The sequence below is a fragment of the Prunus avium genome, chromosome 2, assembly GCF_965620075.1.
Source record: "Prunus avium chromosome 2, drPruAviu1.hap1.1, whole genome shotgun sequence".
Lineage (NCBI taxonomy): Eukaryota > Viridiplantae > Streptophyta > Magnoliopsida > Rosales > Rosaceae > Prunus > Prunus avium.
Window position 1 is genome coordinate 9,949,495 of NC_142285.1, and position 23,874 is coordinate 9,973,368.

At 37.9% G+C, this 23,874-nt stretch overlaps 2 protein-coding genes and 1 long non-coding RNA gene across 3 annotated transcripts; 1 reads left to right on the top strand and 2 right to left on the bottom strand.

Annotated features, from left to right (window-relative positions):
* Window positions 1-8,443: 8,443 nt before the first annotated feature.
* Window positions 8,444-10,437, top strand: LOC148296459 (uncharacterized). Its single transcript, XM_088248534.1, has 6 exons — window positions 8,444-8,905; window positions 9,244-9,338; window positions 9,464-9,557; window positions 9,648-9,743; window positions 9,821-10,160; window positions 10,277-10,437. The coding sequence occupies exons 1-6, from the start codon at window positions 8,444-8,446 to the stop codon at window positions 10,435-10,437; spliced, it is 1,248 nt and encodes a 415-aa protein (XP_088104660.1).
* Window positions 10,438-13,824: 3,387 nt separating this feature from the next.
* On the bottom strand, window positions 13,825-16,303 carry LOC110774155 (uncharacterized). The gene is made up of 4 exons (XM_088247737.1): window positions 16,081-16,303; window positions 15,955-15,991; window positions 14,082-14,120; window positions 13,825-13,971 (listed from the first exon to the last, which is right to left on the bottom strand). Exons 1-4 carry the CDS (start codon window positions 16,259-16,261, stop codon window positions 13,875-13,877), a joined length of 354 nt encoding a protein of 117 aa, XP_088103863.1. The 5' UTR covers window positions 16,262-16,303; the 3' UTR covers window positions 13,825-13,874.
* Window positions 16,304-16,718: 415 nt separating this feature from the next.
* Window positions 16,719-19,201, bottom strand: LOC110759193 (uncharacterized). The gene is made up of 3 exons (XR_015833838.1): window positions 18,801-19,201; window positions 17,943-18,023; window positions 16,719-17,024 (listed from the first exon to the last, which is right to left on the bottom strand). It is a non-coding gene; the product is annotated as an uncharacterized LOC110759193 (long non-coding RNA).
* Window positions 19,202-23,874: the final 4,673 nt, after the last annotated feature.

A 23,874-nucleotide genomic window follows, 5' to 3' on the forward strand; every position in this document is an offset into this window, starting at 1 on the left:
AGTTGCAATTGGTTCCCAAGGTTCTCCATGAAATGTCCAATTCTTATAGCTTTGGTCAACTCCATTAAAGTATAAGTGATCCCTTATAATTCCAACCCCAAACAATTTCAAATTCGCACATTTAACACATGGACAACGGATATGCGTTGTAGTTAGAAGATTTTCTACAGAAAATTGCAAAAATGCTTCCACCCCTAACTCATATGCCTTCGATCTTCTATCCGAGTGCATCCATGACTTATCCATCTCCGACACTATATCCTATTATCTATAATAAGGTGAAAAGACAAGCAATGACTATCACTTATAGCAGATTATATAAGGTTTTAATAGCAAATAATAGAGTAAACAGACGACGGTTTTTAAACAACAACAGACGTATTACACATATATAGACGACGGGTTTGAAAAGAAACGTCGTCTAATGCTAGCAAGAAACGACGCCAGCGAACTTGAACCACGACGGTAGTTAAAAACTACGTCGTGGTATATATTTACAAACGACGGTTTGTTAAAAAAACCGTCGTCGTATGCATAAAAAGATATCGAAATCCCAGTTTATTTTCAAGAACCCAAAATATATTCAGAACACAACATATATAAGGTGAAAAGACAAGCAATGACTATCACTATAGCAGATTATATAAGGTTTTAATAGCAAATAATATAGTAAACAGACGACGGTTTTTTAACAACAACAGACGTTTTACACATATATAGACGACGGGTTTTAAAAAAACGTCGTCTAATGCTAGCAAGAAACAGACGCCAGCGAACTTGAACCACGACGGTAGTTAAAACAAGCGTCGTGGTATATTTTTATAGACGACGGTTTGTTAAAACAAGCGTCGTCGTATGCATAAAAAAGATTTCGAAATCCTAGTTTATTTTCAAGAACCCAGAATATATTCAGAACACAACATATACATTAATACTAAGCACGAAACCAACATATACTAAGCATGAAAACATTAAATCCATTCCCGATTCATAATAACAGAGAGTATTAAAAGATCCGACAACATTAAACCCTAAACCCGATTCATGAAAACAATAAACATTAAATCCATTAACCCATACCGTCGACAACATTAAAACATCACAAAACCCTTTACCACATAACTGAATATCATTCAATGAATTTACAAGCATGAGATTAGGGTTTGCACTTACAGGTAGGCAGAGCTCACAGCTTATGGCCAACTTGGATTCGACGGAGTTGTAAACTTGGCCAACTTGGATTCGACGGAGAGACCAACTTTGAATTAGAGTTGAAGTGAGAGAGCGAGCAAAATGTTTTAGGACACAAATTTTGGCAACTTGTATAAGAGTTAGAGCGAAATCTGAAAATTTTAGGTCGAGGTGAAATTTTTAGAAAGCGCGCTTTTTAAAAAACATCGACGGAAACAAAAACACAATCGTCGTTAAAAGTTCAACCTAAACATGACGCTTATTTTAAAAATGACGTCGTTGTAAATATCCTTACGATGCAAAACCAAACTACCGTCGTTAAACCCTAATAGACAAATATAACCTAAACCCTAAACCCTAATAAATAAAACCACAATTATATATATATATTTTTAAAAATAATTTCTCCAAAGGGATTAGGGTTTTATGTCCTAAAATATCTCGTCCATAAAACCCTAAACCCTAATCCCTTTTCTAAATTTATATAAACCCTAAACCATGAAAGTATAAGTGATGTTGTGACTCATGAAAACATTTCTCTTTTTGGTTTTAATTTTAAATTTGTATAACTCAAACTTAATTTTTTAAAGCTTAAGGGGGAAGAAAATATCTCAATGACTTCATAGGAGTTGACGTTGCATTTTTTGGATTTATTTTCAATTTATTATAAATATTTCGAATTAAATAGAATAAAATATTATTAATAAAACCCACAAACCACGTCGGCGTTAATAAATTAACGACGTTTTAAATTATAATAAACGACGTAATTTTTAAACAAACGTCGTTTAATGTTAAAACCATGGCCATTTTTACACAGAAAACGACGTACAAACCATTTTCCACGACCTAAACGTGTATATGTAATTAATACACGTCGGTATATTACAAAAAACGACGTCTTAAATAATATACCATGACGCGAGAGATTAATTTATCGACTTATTATTTTGGAGCATACTACGACGGTACCTACAACACTACTGTCGTGTTTATTTACCACGTCCTAAGTTCAAATTACCGTCGTATTTTTTCAATTTATACGTCTGCCTTCTCTATAAACCGCCGTCTTATTTTTATAGCTTTTTAAAATTAATTAATTTTTCTTTTATTTTGGTAATATCTTTCTTAACACAAAACAAAATTTAATTCTCAATCCTCAACAACATTTTCATCTTAAAAGGCAAATCTCTTCGTGTTAAATATTGATCAATATTTACACAATATATGTACACAAATTTGGCAAATACATCGTGGTTTCTTTTCTGCCTTCACCCTCAGCTTGTTCAACTGTTTCTTCCTCTCATATGCAAGCTGGGCCCTCTCCTTCCTCTTGTTCTCAAGCTCCTGCACAGCCACAGATGAATATCTAATAATTTCAGAAAATCAAAATCAACAAAGTGTGAAAAGCTCACTCCTCGATTCCTGGTTACATTGTAGTCCCCTTTTCCACAGTGATCAACTTCAATCCTCCTGTGTAGCAGGGGGGAACCAGCCTTAGATTCTGTTGTGGGTTGTGCGTCTGCAAACCCATGCAGGTTCTAAAGCTGGTTCCACCCTTGCTACACAGGAGGATGTAGCAAACCCATGCTTGGTCTTGTGAGGAATCATTAACAGACGACGGTAAATATAAACAGAGAAACAGAAAATTCAAAGTTCAAAGACGTTACCATTTCCTCCTGCTGTTCCCCATTCTTGGCAGTATCCTCCTCAAATTGTAGGGCTCTAACATCAAGTGCCCCAGAACAGCTTGCTTTGTCAGACATTGGATTTTTGGGACTTTGCCCTTGGATTTGGGACAATGTATTCAGTTTCAGCAGGCTTGGATCAAAATTGGGGATGATTTTTGAAAGCTGACTCAGCAAATTTTCCCTCTCAGCTTCTACCAATTGCTTCGTCCTAGCCTCCATCTTTAAACTCTCTTCCCTTGATCTAGCCTCCATTTTCAAAGTCTCTTCTTGAAGGACAAGTCTTACACTTTCCTTCAATTGATCAGCAAACCTAACCTTCTGTTGTCTAGGTAAGTTGAAGTATTGCTTAGGGGAAACCCCAGCCCCTACACCTCTAACTCTTCCTAGATGCTCGGGACCCAAAGCCATTGTCAAAACATCATTGGATCCTGACAGAGAAATTGTGCCTTCAGAGACTTGCTTTTGCAAATCATCCTAACAAAAAGACATAATAAAAAGTCAGAATAAGGAAACAAACGACGGTTATTTATAAAAAATAGACGTAATATAATATTTCACACGACTCAATAACATAACAATCGACGTAATATAATATTTAAGACGACGCTAACTAAATACCGACGTTATTAATATATTAACACGACGTCAATAATAATCCACCGACGTCTTATGATATAATTACAAAAAACAGAGCATGGATTCCAGATTCAGACCTTTAACATCGCCTTTTAAAATATTTCGACGTAGTAAAACTTTTCACACGACGGAAAAATATAACAGCAGACGTAATAAAATTTTTAAAACAAAGTGAGTAGGCTTACAATTAATTTTGCTTTCTCTGCAGTCTTTGGATCCGGGATGTTATCATGTTTGTCTTCTCTTGCTTTTTTCCATAAGGTAGATCGATCAATATCTACCCCAGGCATGATTTCCTTCAAGTCCTCCTTAAAACCAACATATCCTTTTCGAGACAATCGATGATTGTACTCGAGTTTCTCCCTCCTCTGTGATTGTTCTTCATGCACAGCCTCAAATTCTTTAGATAACCTTGAAGCTACAAAGGCATCCCATTGAGCTTTCTCTATGAATTTGTATGTTTCAGGGGGCTGCCTTAATCTATCCTGCTCCTTGATGAATGGAAGGATATGAAACCTCGTTAGTGTGGACTTGAAATCTTTCCATTTCTTGGCGGCAGAAGATAGCACCATTTGCTTGCCCCCTTTACCAACCACAAAAGCCATGTCAACGGCTTCCCAAATCTGCTCTTTTATATCCTTGGATATTTGAACCCATTTCTTGTCCACAAGTGGGACTCTGGAGCGTGCCAACACACCAATGTAGGACTGCATCTCATTATGTGCACGGCCATAAGGTTTCCCTTCTTCATTGTACTCAACAACAGGCTTGATTTTCTGAATTTTTCTCTGCACAACACGGGGCATTGTGCTCATACCCCGACCTGACTTTGCCTCCTCAGAAATAGTTGCCGTGCTGGCTGGTTCTGTCTCAGAAGATGAAACAAACTTCATCTTCTTCGAGGCCTTGGTTTGAGGATTTACAACTCTAAGCTCCTTCTTCGAGGATTCATTTTTTTTCAAACCAGACTCCTTACTTTGGGATTGAGAAACCATGGTTACAGACAAATTAAACCTGCAAGTGAAAATATATCAGTGAAATTAAGAAAAACCATGACGATTATTTATAAACTACGACGTATTATAATATTTCAAACGACGTAAGAACAAAACAAACGACGTAATAATAAATTTACACGACGGTAATTAATCACCGACGTGATAAAATATTACAACGACGTCAATAATAAACAACCGACGTCTTATGATATAATAAAAACAGAGTATTAAATATTACAACGACGTTAATAATAAACATTCGCCGTGGTATTGAAAATAAAACGACGTAAATATTAATATACCGTTGTCTATACCACAAAAATAAATTAGGAACAACGTAAAATATTTTCAGCAGAAAAATAATTAAAAAGATTTTCGAAACAAAAACCATTGTTCAGAGAAATCAAACATGCGATGAAAGCTTGGAAACTTAAAATGATATCCTTAAAAATCAAAAACAAAAAAAGGATATCATTTTAAAAAACAACGACGAACACTTTCACACGACGCTAGGGTGACTGACGAACCGTCGTGGTCTATAAATCTAACCACGTAAATAATAAGCCACCGTCGTCTTATTTAGTTGAAGTAAAAGAACCAGAGTAGTGTTCAAACTTGGAAACTTTTCGTCTTTGTCTGCAAATTTTATCAAACTTGGAAATAAAAAATGTAAAAAGATTTAAAGAAACGAAAATGATATGCGCATGCAAAACAGGAACAAAAATCCTTCCAGAAATGCTTACCCTTTGCTTGCGATGAAAGCTTTCTTCTGGAGTTTGGTGTTTCAGTTCAGAGATGAAGACGAAGAGGAGATAAGCTTGAAAGTTTGAAACAGTTCTTGGAGAATGAAAAATGAGAAAAGCTTGAAAGTTTTTCTCGGGTTTGGAACCAATGCAAGTATGGGTCAGGAAGGCGAAAAGTTTAAAATAATAAAAAACCTTTTCATAACAACGACGCTATTAATAGTATGCGCCCTAGTATGATACATTATACGGCGCTATTGTTAACACTGCCCTATAATATTACTTTCAACGACGGTATGTTTTAATGAAACGACGTTTTGAAATCGAATTACACGACGCATGTTTCTTCAAAAAAGATGAATCGTCATTTTCCAATTTACCAAACGACCTTATATTCAATAATAACGACGTTAAAAATTAATACCACGTCGTTTTAATTACTCATACCGACGTGTAATTTTTTTAATTACACAATAAATTAATTTTCCAAAAAATTACAACGTCGTTTTTATATAGCGTCGTTGTTAAATAATTTATACGACCTTATTTTAAATTTAAAGGACGTGTATGTTATATATAAACGTCGATATTTTAAAACACCGACGTGGTATATAAGATTTGTTTATAAATAATGGGTTTTCTGTCTTTCTGTCGTCTTCATTTTTCAATTAGGGTTTCAACTTTTTCTCAATTCTCTGGAGGCACATCACCTCTCTGTCTCATCTCGCTTTCATTTTTCAGTTTGGATGTTGATGTGTGGGCGCGTTTGTGTATCTGAAAGACACAAACACGCACACATCATCTAAAAAATTGTCTTTCTGCATAGAAGGAGAACAAGGTCTGCATCAGCCCTCTTTCTCAGCTCCTCCATGATGGGGTTCTCTGGGTTGATCTCCATGGTCTTCTTGCTCGACATGTACCCAGCCGCTCTGTTATCCCTCAAGGCCTGAGCCTTCATGATTCTTTCCATGTTGGCAGTCCAGCACGGTCAGACGGTCAGACACCACAACCTTCTCCACTCTGTCACCCAAAACATCCTTCACAACCTTGCAGAGTCCCTCAAACTTCTCCTTCAACTCTTCCTTCTTCTTTGCCTCGTCTTCACTCTCATCAAGCTTGAGACCTTCCTTGGCGGCTGAGACAAGCTTCTTGCCCTCAAACTCCTTGTGAGAGTAATTGGCACATCATCCACTTCTAAAACATTGCCTTTGTTCATTCTGGTTCGATTATGATGAGGAACAGAGTTCATTCTGGTAATGATAGACTAATAATTGCATAAAATTTGTACGTCGTTAATTTAACAAACCGTCGTGGTTAGTACAATTATGCGACAGTAGAGTTATGGATACCGTCGTAGTATATTATAATTAAAAAGTCGATAAATTTATATTTACAGTCGTGGTAACTTAATTTAAAGCGGCGATTTTTTTTGTAATTAACCGTCGTAGATTCCTTTGAATTTATGCGTCGCTGACTAAGAAAATTGGGTCGTGTTTATTAATTAATTAACACGGCATCTTATTTTTATATCGTCGTCTTTACTTTCTACGACGGTGATTTCATAGATATAGTCGTTGTTTTTAGGTTCAGATTTTAACTCTGAAAATACCTTTGTAATAAGACGACGCTTTTTTAATTTGGTGCGTCGTGGTTTCAAAATATCTATACGTGTGCCATTTTTTAGGTGTTTAAAGTATGTTTCTACGACGGGTTTCTATTACCGTCGTCTTTTAAAAAACAACGACGGTTTTTTGATCTACCGTCGTTGTTTACTGGTCGTCTTTTGCCCTTTTTGTAGTAGTGAGAGTGTTTCACTCTTGAAAACTCACAACTATCTCTCTTTGATCTCCCAAACCTATTTGGTTGATGTTGGATTGTGTTTGTTGTGTTAATTAGCTTATGGAAACAATTCCCATACACATTTACTTAAGCATTTTCGGCCAAACCCCATTGGGCTTCCAAAAATGGGCCTTATGACACTTAAGCCATAATTTAGGTGTCTTAAGTCCATGGGCTTGATACCCAACCATTTGGGCTTCTCATTAACTATTACCGAGGCCCAAATACATTTTTACACGTAGTAAATCATCCACATCAAATCAATCAAATTGATTTCCTCATTCTCATTTGTATTACTCAAAGTTAACCATTTAAGGTGTGCGATCCATTAGGTTCTAATTTAGCAAGGCAGTGGGAAAACATTAGAACTCTTTCTAACCAACTGGAATTAAAACCCCCTTTTAATTCTTCCTTTATTTGGATCGATCACAATCAATCCTAGGACTTCCACAAGCCAAGAGTGACATCTAGCAATATATCATGGCTACCCATGCTAATTAGAATAGATGAAGAACATATTCAGTTGGAATTGCAATGCAATACGGTCCTTCTCTTATACAATGTTTCCAATCATATTATTAGGGTACGAATTGATAATGTCAAACCCCTAATATGATTAACCTCATATGATTCAATAGAACATAATTAAAACCACTTTCTAAATCATGTTCAAGTACTTCGGCCGAAGATTCACTGAATCATATCTTGAAACATTCTCCTTTCCTTATCAAAGGTAGAGATTCCTTATTGTACATTCACATGCCTCCATGATGAATTAAGAGATCCCAATAACACATAAGGAAAATCTTTTACGACTTGTCTTTGTGAGCTATCAAAGATCAATAACGCATCACAAGACAACCATGATGCCTCAGGTCTAAGGACTAAGTTGCATTATTGCAACTACGAGTTCTCGTTTGACATATAGATAAATACTCCATACGAGAACTGCGGTTGATCACGTTCAGTGTACTCATTCATTAATGAGCACCCACATACTTATATTAGTGTCAACTACACAAATGGTTTGAGACCAACCATCCTCATTATTGAGCATACATAGTATGTGCCAATCTTGACGGTTTATCAATGCCCATTTGATAACCCTATGATTAGGAACATTTTGGGATACTACAGTTAGAGATTAAAGGTCTCCCGAATCTAAACTTCTTTAGATTACTTTATCTCTTATTTAGTATACCCTGGACTTTTGTTTCTTTACGCGATATAAAAGATAACAAAATAATATTGCCCTTTATTTTTCATATACGAAATGTATTCTAAGGAGATTACATCAAATGTATTGGCTCTTAGGGCACATTTCTAACAAAGAGAGCCTGACATAATGTCTACCGGTGAAGATCATAAGCGATTTATGAAAGCACATTTTACCAACAGGAGTCACATTACTTGCCAAGACGAAGAAAATGCATTCCTAAAGTCCGAAAGAGGAAGCGAGGACTTGTTCAAATTGGGACTGTTGTATTTTGTGGAGTCTGTGATAATGGGTAAACCTCGAAATGTAAAGATAAACGAGGACTACTTACATTTGGTTCATAAAGTGGATGAATTCAACAAATATCCGTGGGGATCTATATCGTTTGAGTGTCTACAAGATTCTCTGTTGTTTGTTCCCGGGAAGAAAGAGAGAGATGAAGACAGGGACGGGAAGGGGAAAGGAGAGAAAAAGCGAAAAAAGGTGGTGCGGAGTTCAGTGAGAAAAGGGAAGAAAAACGTGGAGGATGAGAAGCCTGAAAGAATTAACAGACCTGCATGGAATATAAAGGGATTCAGCTATGCTTTCCAGGTATGATTTAGTTTAATATTAGTGTTTCTAAAATTTAAGTTTGTAACTAAGTACTGACTTTGATAATCTATTTGTTGTAGATTTAGGCGTATGAATAAATTGCTGAATTGGGAATTCCCCCCCCTTAGATATTGTAGGCAGATCGAGGAAACTGTATTAGTCCCTCAAATTTGCTGGTGGGAATCCACAGATAAAGTGCCTGAGTTTAGAAAGCTGAACGCTTATATATTTCAAAGCAAACAGGTGTGTAGTTAATAATTGATTTCAATAGTATGTTGATTTCATGCGGAAAGCTGTTTACTATTGTATATGACCTGTTAACTGTATATGTTTCACAGCCTGTTACACTACGGCTCTTACGACCAAGTGAATTGGAGATGAGGCAACCTATTGGAGTTGGGGATCAGATGTTCCTGAATGTGATGCACCTAGTGTAGGGACAATAAGTAAAGTAAGTTCCCTTTGCCCGTCCTTAGTGAAATGTAAATGGTTTATTATGATTACCTATTGAGTCACTGGTGAAACCGAATTGATAATAACAATGATTGACAAATATAGTTCACATGTGCGGTTATGTGGAGACAAAGCTATGGAAGGTTTGCATAACTACTTTGTTCGGTTGCTGACCAAGGACTGTTGGTTTGATGACTCGGTAAGCATTGATTGAGTTGGGATTTTGTCGATATGCCATTGCTATGTAGTAATTTATTGATTTAATAATGGAAACAACCATTTTATGTAGAACATTGACATGGCCTTGCATTTGCTACAGGAGCGGCACAACAGGTCTGGCAAGTGGGTGGGTTCTGACTGGACGATACTGGACACCACTTTTCAGGTCTGTATTATTTCATAAGCATTGTTTGTTTTGAAATTCTGTATCCGTATGATGCAAACTTGTGTGCCACTATGCAGAAATGTGTTGCCTTAGATTACATACAAATGAAGTCGTATATGGGAAAGGATGAGAGGCAGCACACCAACGGTCTACTAGGAATGGTCAAGGGCGAAGGGCATAAGTTGGCTAAATCATGGTCGTCTGTGAATCAAGTTTTTTTGCCCTTCAACCTACAAAGGCAGAAGCACTGGATCTTACTTGTTATCTATTTAAAAGAGTGTGAGATAAGGGCATATAATTCAAAAGTAGATATGTGCAGAACACAAGCCATCCAATGGGCTGTGCAGCCCGTGGCGAAAATACTGCCCCGGTTGTTATACGAAGCTGGATATATTGGCGACGGTCTACTTCGCAAAAGTAAGTGGCCAGTTATTCGCATTTTGGATGCACCCCAACAAGTAGGTGGGTGAGTCATTTTCGACCTAAACACATTGTGTTATGAAAGTGCGCTTTTATTGTACAATGAATGACAGCTTCTTCGCTATATTTCAGGGGCGACTGTGGGATGTACATTCTCAAATACTGTGAGTTTCTGACCTCCAATGTAAACCTAGCCAATATTTCCCATGACGCCATGCCCTTGTATCGGTTGAAGCTACCTGTGCAATTGTTGCAGGGATATTGGAACCTGTGATTAATTAGGAGAGGCAATATGACATAACTGGGTGGGTGTAGTATATGAACTTGCAAACTTCATTTCACTGGGTGGGTGGTTTGTAATTCTGTAGGTAACAGTTGTTGAACTGAAGAAATTCATATAGCTTGGTATTGGCTCAATTCACGAGATAGAGAACTAACCTTTCTATAATATAAGGGAAGCTTGAAGAGCTTTCTTCCCATGCTTGAGTGCATCTTTCCCGTTTGTACTAAGGTTTTGAAAAGGTAGTTTTGAGTCCTACTTGTTAAGGAACAAACTCTTGTTTATGATCCAACTCCCCCTTTTGACTTCAAATTAAAGAATAAGTTTTTTTATTGGGTTCAAATACAACCTATACGAAACCATGAACACATGTTGTTGATACTATGCTGAACCGTAAACCGTAAATGGTGCATGATTGTTTTCAAATGTGGAATAAATAGGAATGTATCTTGTTTACGGCAAACAAGATTGTGAAGTTTAGATGCAGGCATATCAAACGTTCAAAAATTCTTCTACTAATTATGCTCAATGATTAATTCATAATTGTAGATTTCCAAACACTTCTTCATATTTCATAGCTGTCCGGATTACAAAATTACAAAATATATACTTGAAAAACCAAAAGTTAACAAAATTTAAAAATGTATACTTGAAATTGCTTGAAGATTTCCAGACGCAAAAAGTTTCTTACTTATTCATCAATTTAACTGCCAAAATCAGAAATGATAGAACTAACAACAGTAGGAGGATATTTTTAATGCCCTTCACCATACGGATGACTTCAGCATATGCATTAAGTTCCTTCACATCCAGCTGGTTTTGAATGTGACATTCAGTTGGCCTGTTGCCTCTAGTCACCCATTCATAGCCACTACACCTTGTAGCTCCCTAAAAAAACATAACAAAGTTACATTTTTCAGTTTCGGATTACAATGTCAGACCCTATTCTTCCACTCTGTACCAGTTTTCGTTGGCTTAGGCAATGGCTGATCTGAGTTAGTGTTATTGGCTTGATAAGTTCATAATTCTACACATTTGCATGCCTTCTTTACTTAGTGATTTGGTTTAGTTTCTCTTTATTTCAAGTCACTTACCTATGTTTGTGTGTTTTGTAGGTTAAGGCAGCAAGAGATCACATTTGATACAATCCATGCATGTTAAGGGCTGATTGGCACAAGAGGAATATAAGCTTAAAGACAGACCCAATTTGGGCCACACTCCTTGTCAGTCCAATTTCGTGGGTCATTGTGCAAGCCTCATTTCTGCAACGTACACAACTCGGATGAGGAGACATTCTTCATAGAAGTTGTTCAGATGGGTGTCTAGTGTAACATATCCAAATTTCAGCCCAATTGAACATATCTGGAGTCCTTAGCCCATCAAACACTGAACCATGCTCAGGAGAATTTTAATATGCAGCTGCCAGCTAATGAGCCTTGTGTTCCACACCCCCTTTGAGCCATTGCCTCAACTCAGCTGTACCTGACTTTAGACCTGACATGTTGAGCAAATTAGGGAGGCATTGCAGCATTGGAAGTCTCAAGGAGCAAAACAAGGCGTGCTTAATTATGGGGAAACATGTTTGCACAAATCAAGGAACAGTTTCCAGGATTTATGGTGGGCTGTCTACACCAGTCAAGGGGAGGACGAATTTGAAGTCTATAAATATAGAGTTGTAGCTCATTCATAGGGGAGATAGACACACACATTCACTTCATCCATTACTCTCATACACACATTTAGATTCATCACAAAGAGAGAAGAGAGCTAGCTGCAAAAGAGGGAGAGCTTGGAGCTGTCCTGGGAACTACCTTGCTACCACCAACTAGTTCTTCTCTTCTCTTTAATCTATTTATGTATTTCTTATTTTCTGTATTCTTAGTTATGTGTAACTAATCCATTTAGTTAGGGCTTAGGATGAAGCCCTAGTCATGAATATTCAATGTTATGGATGATTTCATAGTTAATTGATTTCCTTGCTTTCATTATCAAGTTGTTAATTTCCAGTTTATTATGTGCTTGATGTATGCTTTCTTAGAGTAGCAAACTAGGATTTTATGCATCTAGCGTAAGTTGAGAAGGGGTTTAGATTCACCAATTCTACTCTCCTTTCACAAGCAACACGTGAATGGCCTAAGAATCATTCATGGGGTTAATGACCATAGGTTGACTAGGACAGATACCATGTTCTAGGACTTGTGTGATTATCATATTCTCAGGGAACTTAATGACTCTTGTATGCTTTATTCTAAGTAGATACCATGCTTAGGTTGCATATTAGAGATCACGTGTTGTGTAGATACCATGCACAATTACATGCCTTAGGAGAATCATGCATCCTGCACCTAGATATAATAGGCTTGTAGGCGATAATCTATTGTTGATGAAACTTGAGTCACTTCTATGCATTCATAACTTGGATAGGAAAACTAGTGGTGGATTCCAAGGCTCTAACACCTCACAATCATTGTTTCACAACTTGTTGATTGCTACTATTGTTTACTTTCCAGCACTTCCATTTCATTCTCTTGTTTTCATTTCAACAACAAAACCCCCCATTTCGAGTGCGTGTGTGGTGCTAGGATTCTGTCCTAGACCTTTCTCTTAGTAGTTAGTTTGTTTCTTTGTTTTCTGTTTTTCCAGCATTCTAAGTAGTTTAACTTGTAACCACATTACCATTCTCCGTGGGATCGACCTCGTATTTACATAAGCTATACTATAAACGGTTCGTGCACACTACTACAAAAATTGAAATAGACGACGGGGAAACACCGTCGTCTTTTTCTTTTTCTTTTTCAAACCGTCGTTAAATCGACAGTCGTCTTTTTGAAAGTCAAACTACGACGGTAATTAACCGTCGTCTATTATATGTAAAAACGACGGTTTTTAAAAGATCCGTCGTCTATTAAATGTAAAGACGACGGTTCTATAAAAAAACTGTCGTCTATTACATGTAAAGACGACACTTTTTCTAAAAAACCGTCGTCTATTAAATGTAAAGACGACGGTTTTTCCTAAAAACCGTCGTCGTTTTTATGAAAAAGACGACGCTTTTTGTAAAACCGTCGTTATATATGGTAAAAACGACGGTATTTTGTTAAATACCGTCGTTGATTGTATATAAAGAAGACATTATTTTGTTTAAAATCGTCGTCGTTTTTATGTACAGACGACAGTAAAACCACCGTTTATTTTCTTTAAATATGTCGTCTAATAAGTTTCCAAGCTTTTACATTGTAGTTTTTTGTTTTCTATGATTCCATACAACAATTTCAACTAGGAAACCGATTATAATGATTCAAAAATTATTTCTTTCATAAAACTTGAAGATTCAATAGTCATTACATAGTCAACCAATATTTATTCTATTACAAACATACTTCCTACCTATAATTAGAAATAAAGGAGCTACATGTTGCTCACAAATTCTACTAATTTGATACAAACTTCATCAATTTGTTCTTGGATGTATGAGTTAGCTCCGCCTTCCTTGCACATTTTCCAAGTTGTTGTATTCCCCCCTCCACTCTAGCAATATCAACAACAATAGGTCAAAATACTTGAAATGCCATGCTTGAAGCTTTGTTACAGACTGACAACTCAAGTGGAGCAAGGCAGAGAAAGTTGTATGCTAGTACCTTTCTTGACCACTGAGTAAGCTTCCTTGTAGCAGCAACCTGTACCAAATCAGAAAAACAAAAACAAAATTTTAACTAAAGCTACTATGGTCTACACTTTAATAATACAGCACTTCTTGGAATTACCTTTTTCTGAAAATATATAGATTTATTTTCCCTATACTGCTAAAAAATGCTTTTCATATATTCATAGTCTATTACCATTGATGAGTGTTACTACAGCACCAACTGACAGTTCAAATAGACCCCGAGTATAATCCTTACCAAGATAGCCAAACCTGCCCTAAACTTCTATTTTAATCATATAGAATATGTGAAATTCATCTTATTTCTACTGAAAACAACAGAAAATATTACTTAAAGTTACTTAAACTTCTATTTTAACAAAGAAACAGTAACTGGGGCATAATCCCAACCCTCCTCACAACAATGAACAAGTTGTAGGAGGGGATTTTTCTCCCTGGTGGACTTAAAGTTGAAGAGTTCATAAGTTACCACATACCTAGTATCCAGGCCTGCATTTTCTAACCCTTCCATCCCAAAACAATCCCCAAAATTTGAAACCGTAGTGCCTACTATTTAGATATGTATAGCAGCAAAAGTATACTTGGTTAATGTCATTGCATAAAAAATACCATCAAATACTAACTTAGATAACCAACAAAATGCAAGTGTCTTTCCTTGTGTAGGCTCACTTTACACAAACTCTTGTCACCAAATTACTATGAGACTGCTAAATTGATAAAACACATTTTTAGAATGTTTTACTTGAATAGTGGATTCAAATAATTTCCAAGTTAACCCTTGTCCATGTATAACATGAATATACACTCTTCTAGCTAGAAAAAAGGTAAAAAGCAGTGGATAACTAGATAAAAATATGTTAAAAGGCATCATAGATTATGATCTGTTCTTGATAAATCCATGAATTTCTCCATAAAAATAAAGTTTTATCATAGAAAAATGATATTTTCATATAATTAGTATGCCTATTATGTCTTGAAATTTTAGTTAAAATAATGAGAAAATAATAAATCTGAAAGTGACAGCTAGTACCAAATGTATCTGGTATATGATATATTAAAATAGAAGCACTCGCATTCCTTATAGTCTCCCATTTGTTTATCATCCCATGACATCATATAAAACCGAAAATCAAATTAGGAAAAGAATGACTGGTGAACACTGTTTTAAGAAATCACTGATGAATATTATCTTATAAGAAATCACTGATAAAGATTGCCTCTCATAAGTCAAACTTCGTGCAAGTTTATATTGACCACAGTGGAAAAGAAAAAAGAGGAATCCATCCTACATTATATCACAACCAAACCAAGAAAACATATTAAAATCTGCTTCTAAAATCCTTGCTTAATTGGCCAATTTTTAATTTTTTTTTCAGACAAAAAAAAGGGCCAATTTTAAGAGAGAATCAATTTTGAACTGTTGACCTACAAAATTATTAGAATCGACCAATGCTAATGACTAAATTCAGTACAATCTCAAAATTCAGATTCAAAGCTGGCTTCATCCATCAGAATGAATCACAAAACACTCCTTTAGACCAAAAACAGAGTAATAGCTAAAAGCTCCAAGACAATTCAACCAACATCAGCAAAAACCAAAACAAACCCAAGTAGAATTCAGCAAGTTAAAGTCCAAATTCCATCAAATTACATTAAATCAGACCAAAATTAACATTCTATATCAAATCCCTAAAATAGTCGATGGTGTGGATTTCTTACCAGCTTTTTATACCCAAAGCCCTAATTCCTAAATCAACTCACCAGCATCTTTAATGGAAGAACCTAAATCAAACAAAATAAAACATAAACAGTTTCTTCGATAATAAACCAAACATAATAAAACATACCCATTGCAAAGTGTTCGCGAGCCAATCATAACCAGATCTGACATTAAAACCCTCATTAAAATTAAAAAAATCAAAAAAGGAGAAGAAGAAAACAGAGAGAGAGAGAGAGGGAGAGAGAGAGATTACTTGGGGTTTTTCCCTTCAAATTAGTGCTTGAGCTTGGTTCGTTTTCAGAGGGAGAGAATAAATTTTGGCGAACGAGGCGAGTTCGGTGGACTGAACGCGGTGAGCTCGGTGGACTGAATGACGCGATGGAGATGGCGATCTCTGCAAACTCGGTGGATGGTGAGAGGGAGATGTGCTTCATCGATGTGAGAGAGAGTTGAGAGAGTGAGGGTTTTGTGAAAGTTTCGTGAGAGAATTTGAGATAGCATAGTGTCTGAGAGAGCGAGTGTTTTCTGAAAAGCTCTGCGCTCGCGAACTTAAAGTGAACTGTTGTTAGCGCCTCCTGAAAACACGACGGTCCTGATAAGGTATGGTCGTAATTTTAAAAATCAACTTAACATATTGGTGTATTAGGTACTTTACCAGGGCGGTGTTATAAAATTGGTCGTCTTTTAAAATACCACGACAGTTTTTATATAAAGGGTCGTTTTTTGGGTGTCGTAGTTTAACATAATTGTAGTAGTGGCACTTGCGAGAATTAAAGTTGCTATTGTTAATAACTCGTTTTAGTTGTTAAGAATTGTCACGCCCCGAATTTTCAACAACAATTAATCTGCAAAATTAAACAGAACAACCAACGATCCGGGACGCGAAGCTCGGAACCTTCAACAAAAGTACCTAGAAATTTAAACTTTTCTTTCTTGATACAACACCACTGTTCCGAACCACAATGTCAATAATGACTCAACTCTTCTGAGTCAAATATTACATTACAAACTCACAACATAAATGAACAATCATCATTTTACATAATATGCTCCTCAGAGCTTATTTCACACAGCGGAAGTCTAATACTCACCAACACTCTCACACCACACTTTACAGTCTGTGGAACCACCAATGAGCCTCCTGCTCCTCACCTTAATTCTCCTGCTCACCGTCTCTACCACCTGCAGGATTTTCCCCTACACCATTGAATAGTGCACCGGGTTCACCACAGAACAACCCGGTAAGCTTTCTAAAGCTCGTATGAGTAAACCACGTCCACAGTATAATATGTCAATTGCACATAATATACAAACACATGCACTTACATTAGCACACCACAATCCTTGTATAACCAAGGTAATCATAATCATCAATATCATCACAATCACAATTCTTTTATTTTATTTAAAGAACTGTTTCGATCACCACCTGTGACCACACCAAAACTCTTTATTTCAAAGTAGTTTTCACACGTCAATTGTTTGACAGATAGAAGAGAGAATACTATGAACCTCTAATCTATAACACTACAAAACACCATAGTAGTGTTCACTCATGATTACACACCAGTCATGAGTACTAGATGGCGCCAGACTAGAGCTCTAACTGTTCTTGGGTCTTGCTCCCTAGGGTAATTTATCCCTCATTATTTGCCACGAGAATGCCCACCTGACAAACTCAGAAGGGATTCAAGGTATTCTCACCTAAATCCATCAACACCAAAACACCAACACCAAAACACCAACGCCAAAACAATATAAAATGCAGTTTCACATTAAACATTGTTTTATAGCCAAATACACCAATCACAGCAATATATATTTATTATATATATTTATGTGGTTATTCACGAATGAATTTCCACCATACATCCACAATATATGTTATATGGTTAAACACCAAAATCTCCAATAATAATAATTAATTCAAAACAAAATAGGTTTCACTTACCTCATGAACCGTTGATGAACAAGTTCATGTGTTTTAAATCAATTAAAACATTTTATAAAATCACAACCAACATGTTAATTATAGCCATTAACATTATCCAAGGTCACCTTATAATAAATATAATAATTCGTGACTTTACTCACGATTAGGATGGTTTTACTCACCTTTCGTCCAAGCTGCGTCTTCAACAACTTAACGAATCCTCAATCTCAGACCTCAACGAGCAACTCAAACTCCAACAGTACCTAAGCAAAGTACATAGCTCAACTTAGTACAAAACTCCAAAAATCCAAGATTTCGCATCTAATGACGAAATTGCCCTTTGGACCAACCGGGAATCCAAAGTGATCAGATCTCATCCAACCAACTCCAAAACTGTGACGTACGTGTTGTCGACGTCGAATCATGACCAATGACACCCATTGTCCAAAAGGTCACTATTTGGGTCCCGTGGGTCCCACATGTCTAACCGACACTCCAAAAATCCGCCTTTGGCCCACAACCTCGGATTCCAAATCCGATCTCACCAATGGACTCTAAATAGTCCCAACATCACCCTGCAACAATTTGGGCCCAATCCAACGGTCGGATAATTCTACATTACACGATCGAATGGCGATCGCTCGCCTTAACTTTGAAATTTAAAAACTTAAGATCGGGACGTCCGATCATCAATCCGTCTGAACCCACAGACTCCTAACAACACCAGCTACAACATAATTAAAATTGGACACGATCCAACGGTCCGATAATCTCAAATCAATGGTCCACATTTGTGAGGCTCCGATCGTCGATTAAACGACGGAATCTCAACAATTTTAAACATACAAACATGTTCAGTTACTCCAGCAATACATTCTGTCTCTAAAGCCCTAACTCAGAATCGCCACCGAGCGCCGCCACGCGCCGCCACCGCCGGTGGTGGTTCGGGTACTATTCCGGCGACGGACCACCCTAAAATCGCCGGTCAATACCTATGCCAAAATGTTCGTAATACTGAGTAGAACAACTTTAATTCTTACCTCGAGGTCCAATTCGAAGCGTAAGTGACTCAAACCGCCTGTTGAAGTTGCTGATTTCACTATTGACGAACCAACTTCGCGGCGTCGCCCAGCCTTCACCGCACATCCGATGGCTCCGATTCTTCTTGGGTTATGTTCACAAGATAGCAGGCTTCCTATCTGGGTTGGTGGTGTCGATCACCTCCACCGTACGCCGCCGCAGACGCCGCCGGAAATCGCCTCTCCGACGAGCTCTCAAACCTCCGGGGACCAAAATGAGAAATCTGATTTGCACAGTAACCCTCCACAAAATATAAACCAAAATCTGTCACTGTTTAGTTTTTGCAAATAAGTCCCTAAAACTTCAATCGAGCATAACTTCTTCATTTCAACTCGGATTCGCGAACCGTTTGCGCCTACGCGTTCCTGAGATCAACCTCGATTTTCCAAATCAAAAATCATAATTTTCTCGCTTCAATTTCTTGTACTTCCTTTGTAAAATCATAAACTTAATCATAAAGGTATTTTGTCCCAAATTGAGATTAAGTCACTTAATTCCAATATTTCCACACCAAACCCAAAATCATACAACATCCAAAATAGTCACACGACTTAATAATATTTTCCACAAAAATAATAAAACCAAATATTATTTTTGAGGTCATTACATTCTACCCTCCTTAAAGGAATTTCGTCCCGAAATTCAACCCGCTTCGTCCTCAAAAAGATGAGGATACTTCTTCCTCATTTCAGACTCCAGTTCCCAAGAGGCATCACCCTCGTCATGGTGACTCCACAACACTTTGACTAAATCCACCTGAGCTGTTCTAAGCTGTTTGGTCATCCTGTCCAAGATGCGTACAGGTGCCTCTACATAAGTTGCATCTCTTCAACAGTACCGTAATCAATTACGTGTGAAGCATCCTTAATATACCTCCTCAACATTGACACATGAAACACGTTATGGACACTTGACATCATTGGAGGTAATGCCAACCGATATGCCAACTCACCGACCTTATCTAGAATCTCAAAAGGTCCAACAAATCTGGGAGATAACTTCCCTTTCTTTTTACCAAATCTTATTACTCCCTTCATTGGTGAAACCTTCAAAAACACATGGTCACCAACTTCAAATTCCACACTCCGCCGTTTCTTATCTGCATAACTCTTCTGACGGTTCTGTGCTGTGCGGATTCTATCTCTGATGATAGAAACCTTCTCTGTAGTCTCTTGAACTACCTCAGTATGCATTACTTTATTATCACCTACCTCAGCCCAACAAACAGGTGATCTACATGGCCTTCCATACAATGCTTCATACGGTGCCATACCAATACTAGAGTGATAACTGTTGTTATAGGCAAATTCTATCAGAGCCAAATATTCATCCCAACTTCCCTTGAAGTCCAAGACACATGCCCGAAGCATATCCTCCATCACTTGATTCACTCGTTCAGTTTGACCATCAGTTTGAGGATGAAAAGCTGTACTCATATCCAATCTAGTCCCCATGGCCTTTTGGAAACTACTCCAAAACTTAGAAGTGAAACGAGCATCCCTATCCGAGACAATGGATATAGGAATCCCGTGTAGTTTCACCACCTCACGAATGTAGAGCTTACTCAGTGTGTCCACTGAATACTTCATAGATACAGGCAGAAAATGTGCCGATTTCGTTAGTCGGTCCACAATAACCCAAATTGCATCGTGACTCTGTTTAGTCTTAGGCAATCCCACAACGAAATCCATAGCAATATTTTCCCATTTCCAAACAGGAATAGATAAAGGTTTCAACAACCCTGATGGCCGTTGATGCTCTGCCTTCACCCGTTGACAAGTTAGACATTTAGTCACATACTGTCCCACCTCCCTTTTCATAGCAATCCACCAGAATTGTCTCCTAAGATCCTTGTACATCTTAGTACTTCCTGGATGAACCATATACTTAGAACGATGAGCTTCATCCAAAATCTCTCTCTTAAGATTCTCAGATTCAGGCACGCACAACTTCCCTCTGTATCTCAAACCACCATCACTCCCAATTGTCCACTCAGAAGGACCTATAAAAGTTGGTTCAATTGTTAACTCAACCATTTTAGCTTGCATTCCCACATCTTGAGCTTGCTCTTGAATCACCTTACTAATCAAGCTAGGTTGAACTGTCATACTCCCCAGAAAAATATCTCCTCCAACTGTAGTTGGTACTAGGTCCACCTCTGTTGCCATTTCCAGCATTCTCCACTCCTGTGCCATTACAGATGCGACCACTCCTCTAGGCTTGCGACTCAATGCATCTGCAACAACATTAGCTTTCCCTGGATGATATTCCAACGTGAAATCATAATCCTTTATGAGTTCCATCCATCTCCTTTGCCTCATGTTCAGCTCCTTTTGAGAGAAGAGGTACTTTAAACTCTTATGGTCTGAAAAGAGTTCAAACTTCTCACCATACAAATAATGCCTCCAAACTTTCAAGGCGAACACTACTGCAGCCAATTCTAAATCATGTGTAGGGTAGTTTCTCTCATGGACCTTCAGCTGTCTAGATGCATAAGCAACCACTTTACCATTCTGCATCAACACACATCCCAAACCCTGAAGAGATGCATCACTATAAATCACCAATCCTCCTCCTCCTGAGGGAATTGTCAACACCGGAGCAGTAGTCAATTTCTTCTTCAGTTCCTTGAAGGCTTTCTCACAATCCTCATTCCAAATGAACAACACATCTTTCCTTGTCAACTTGGTCAAAGGTGCAGCAATACTTGAGAAATCCTCAATAAACCTCCGATAATAACCGGCCAAACCCAAGAAACTACGAATCTCAGTCACAGTAGCAGGCTGTTTCCACTCCATAACTGCTTCCACTTTAGAAGGATCCACTAATACCCCATCCTTAGAAACCACATGACCGAGAAATTTTACTTTATCCTGCCAAAAATCACACTTTTCATACTTGGCATACAACTGATTCCTTCTTAGTGTTTCCAAAACAATTTCCAGATGTCTATCATGATCTTCATCATTCTTTGAGTAGATCAAGATATCATCCACAAACACCACAACAAAATCATCCAAGTAAGGACCGAATATTCTGTTCATCAAATCCATAAACACAGCAGGTGCATTAGTCAACCCAAAAGGCATGACAACAAACTCATAATGTCCATACCTGGTTCGAAATGCTGTTTTAGGAATATCTTCCTCCCTCACCCTAACTTGGTGATATCCTGATCTCAAGTCAATCTTTGAGAACACAGTTGCCCCCTTCAACTGATCAAACAAATCTTCAATCCTTGGCAACAGATACTTATTTTTATCGTCACCTTGTTTAACATTCTGTAATCCACACATAATCTCAGTGTGTGATCCTTTTTCATCACAAATAGGACAGGTGCACCCCAAGGTGATGTACTCGGTCTAATGAACCCTTGTGCCACTAAACCATCAATTTGAATCTTGAGTTCTTTCAACTCGGTAGGTGCCATTCTATATGGAGCCTTTGATATTGGTGACGTTCCCGGAATCAATTCAATAGTAAACTCCACTACCCTCCTTGGAGGCAAACCCACAATATCTTGGAAAACATCCTGATACAAAGATACTTTAGGAACATCTTCCAATGCCAGAACTCGTTCTACTCTTTCCACAAGAGCTAGAAACCCGAACTTCATAGTTGCATCAGTTTTAATGCACCTATGCCGAACCACCGCTTGTCCAGGAGTATGAAATGACACTAACATTCCATGACAATCAATTACAGCATGATTACACCGTAACCAGTCCACACCAAGTATCATATCATACGAGTTATTATCCAGAACAATTAAATCAGCAAGGAACTCCTTGTTACCAATCAACAATGGGCAAGACTCACACACCAAAATTAATTTCACAGAATTACCCAAAGGTGACTCAACAGTTAAAGGCACACCAAGCAATTTAGGAGTTAATCCCAACGCATTCACAACAGATCGAGAGATAAAAGAATGTGATGCACCAGTATCAAACAAAACCCTCACAAGATTATGAAAGAGAGTTATTGTACCTTCCACACCAGTGTTCCCCTGCCTTTGACCCACGGCAAAGACTCTGGCATTTCCTTGTCTTTGTTGTCTCCCCGGTTTGTTTTCACTCTTGCAATTCTTAGCAATATGTCCTGGCTGACCACAAGTAAAGCATGTATACACCTTAGGCTTGGTGCAGTTTATTGACAGATGACCCACCTCATTGCAGTTATAACATCTAATGGGCCCAGCTTGCTTAGCATGTGCCTCATTTTTTGTCGCAGTCAGGTACCCCGTCCTCTGCTTCTAGCCAACACCTCCCTGATTCCCAGTGGTGCTACTTTGTGCTGGCGCCTTTCCTTTCCCCTTGACATCTCTCTTGACATCCAGACTCTTCTTGAACTCATTATTATTTGCTTCAATTGAAGCTGCACACTCCACCAAATCCACCAATTTCGTATGACGGAAACCAGTCACCATCTTTTTCACATAAACATTCAAACCCCTTTGAAACTTCTGGGTTTGTTGCAACTCACTCAGAGGGTCTGAAAAACGAGACAACTCAGCAAACCGTGCCTCATACTCCCTCACAGTCATGGTCCCTTGCGTCAAGTTTATGAACTCCATTTGTAATTCCTCTCTTACGGTATCAGAAAAGTACTTCTTGTAAAATAGTGCCAAAAACTCTTCCCAATCCATCTGGTCCACATTATGTGATCTTTCCACCGTATCCCACCACACTCGTGCCTCATCCTGTAAGTAAAAGGAAGCTGCACTCGTCTTCTCAACACCAGTCATACGCAACATCTTGAAGTAGTTCTCAAGATTCCGTATCCACCTATCCGCCTTCATGTGATCCACTTTACCCTCAAAGGGTTTAACTCCCAGTTTCTTGAGTTCATAAACCAATTGGGACATTCTGAAAGGATCTGCGGGTGGCACTGGTGGTGGTGGAGGAACACCATGCTCCCGTGCCCGCAAGAACTCTGCAAATAGATCAGCTGTACGATCATCCATTGGCACATTGCGCATATTTTGCGCACCAGCAGGAGCTTCTTCTTCAATCTCCTCCTCAGACTCCTCAT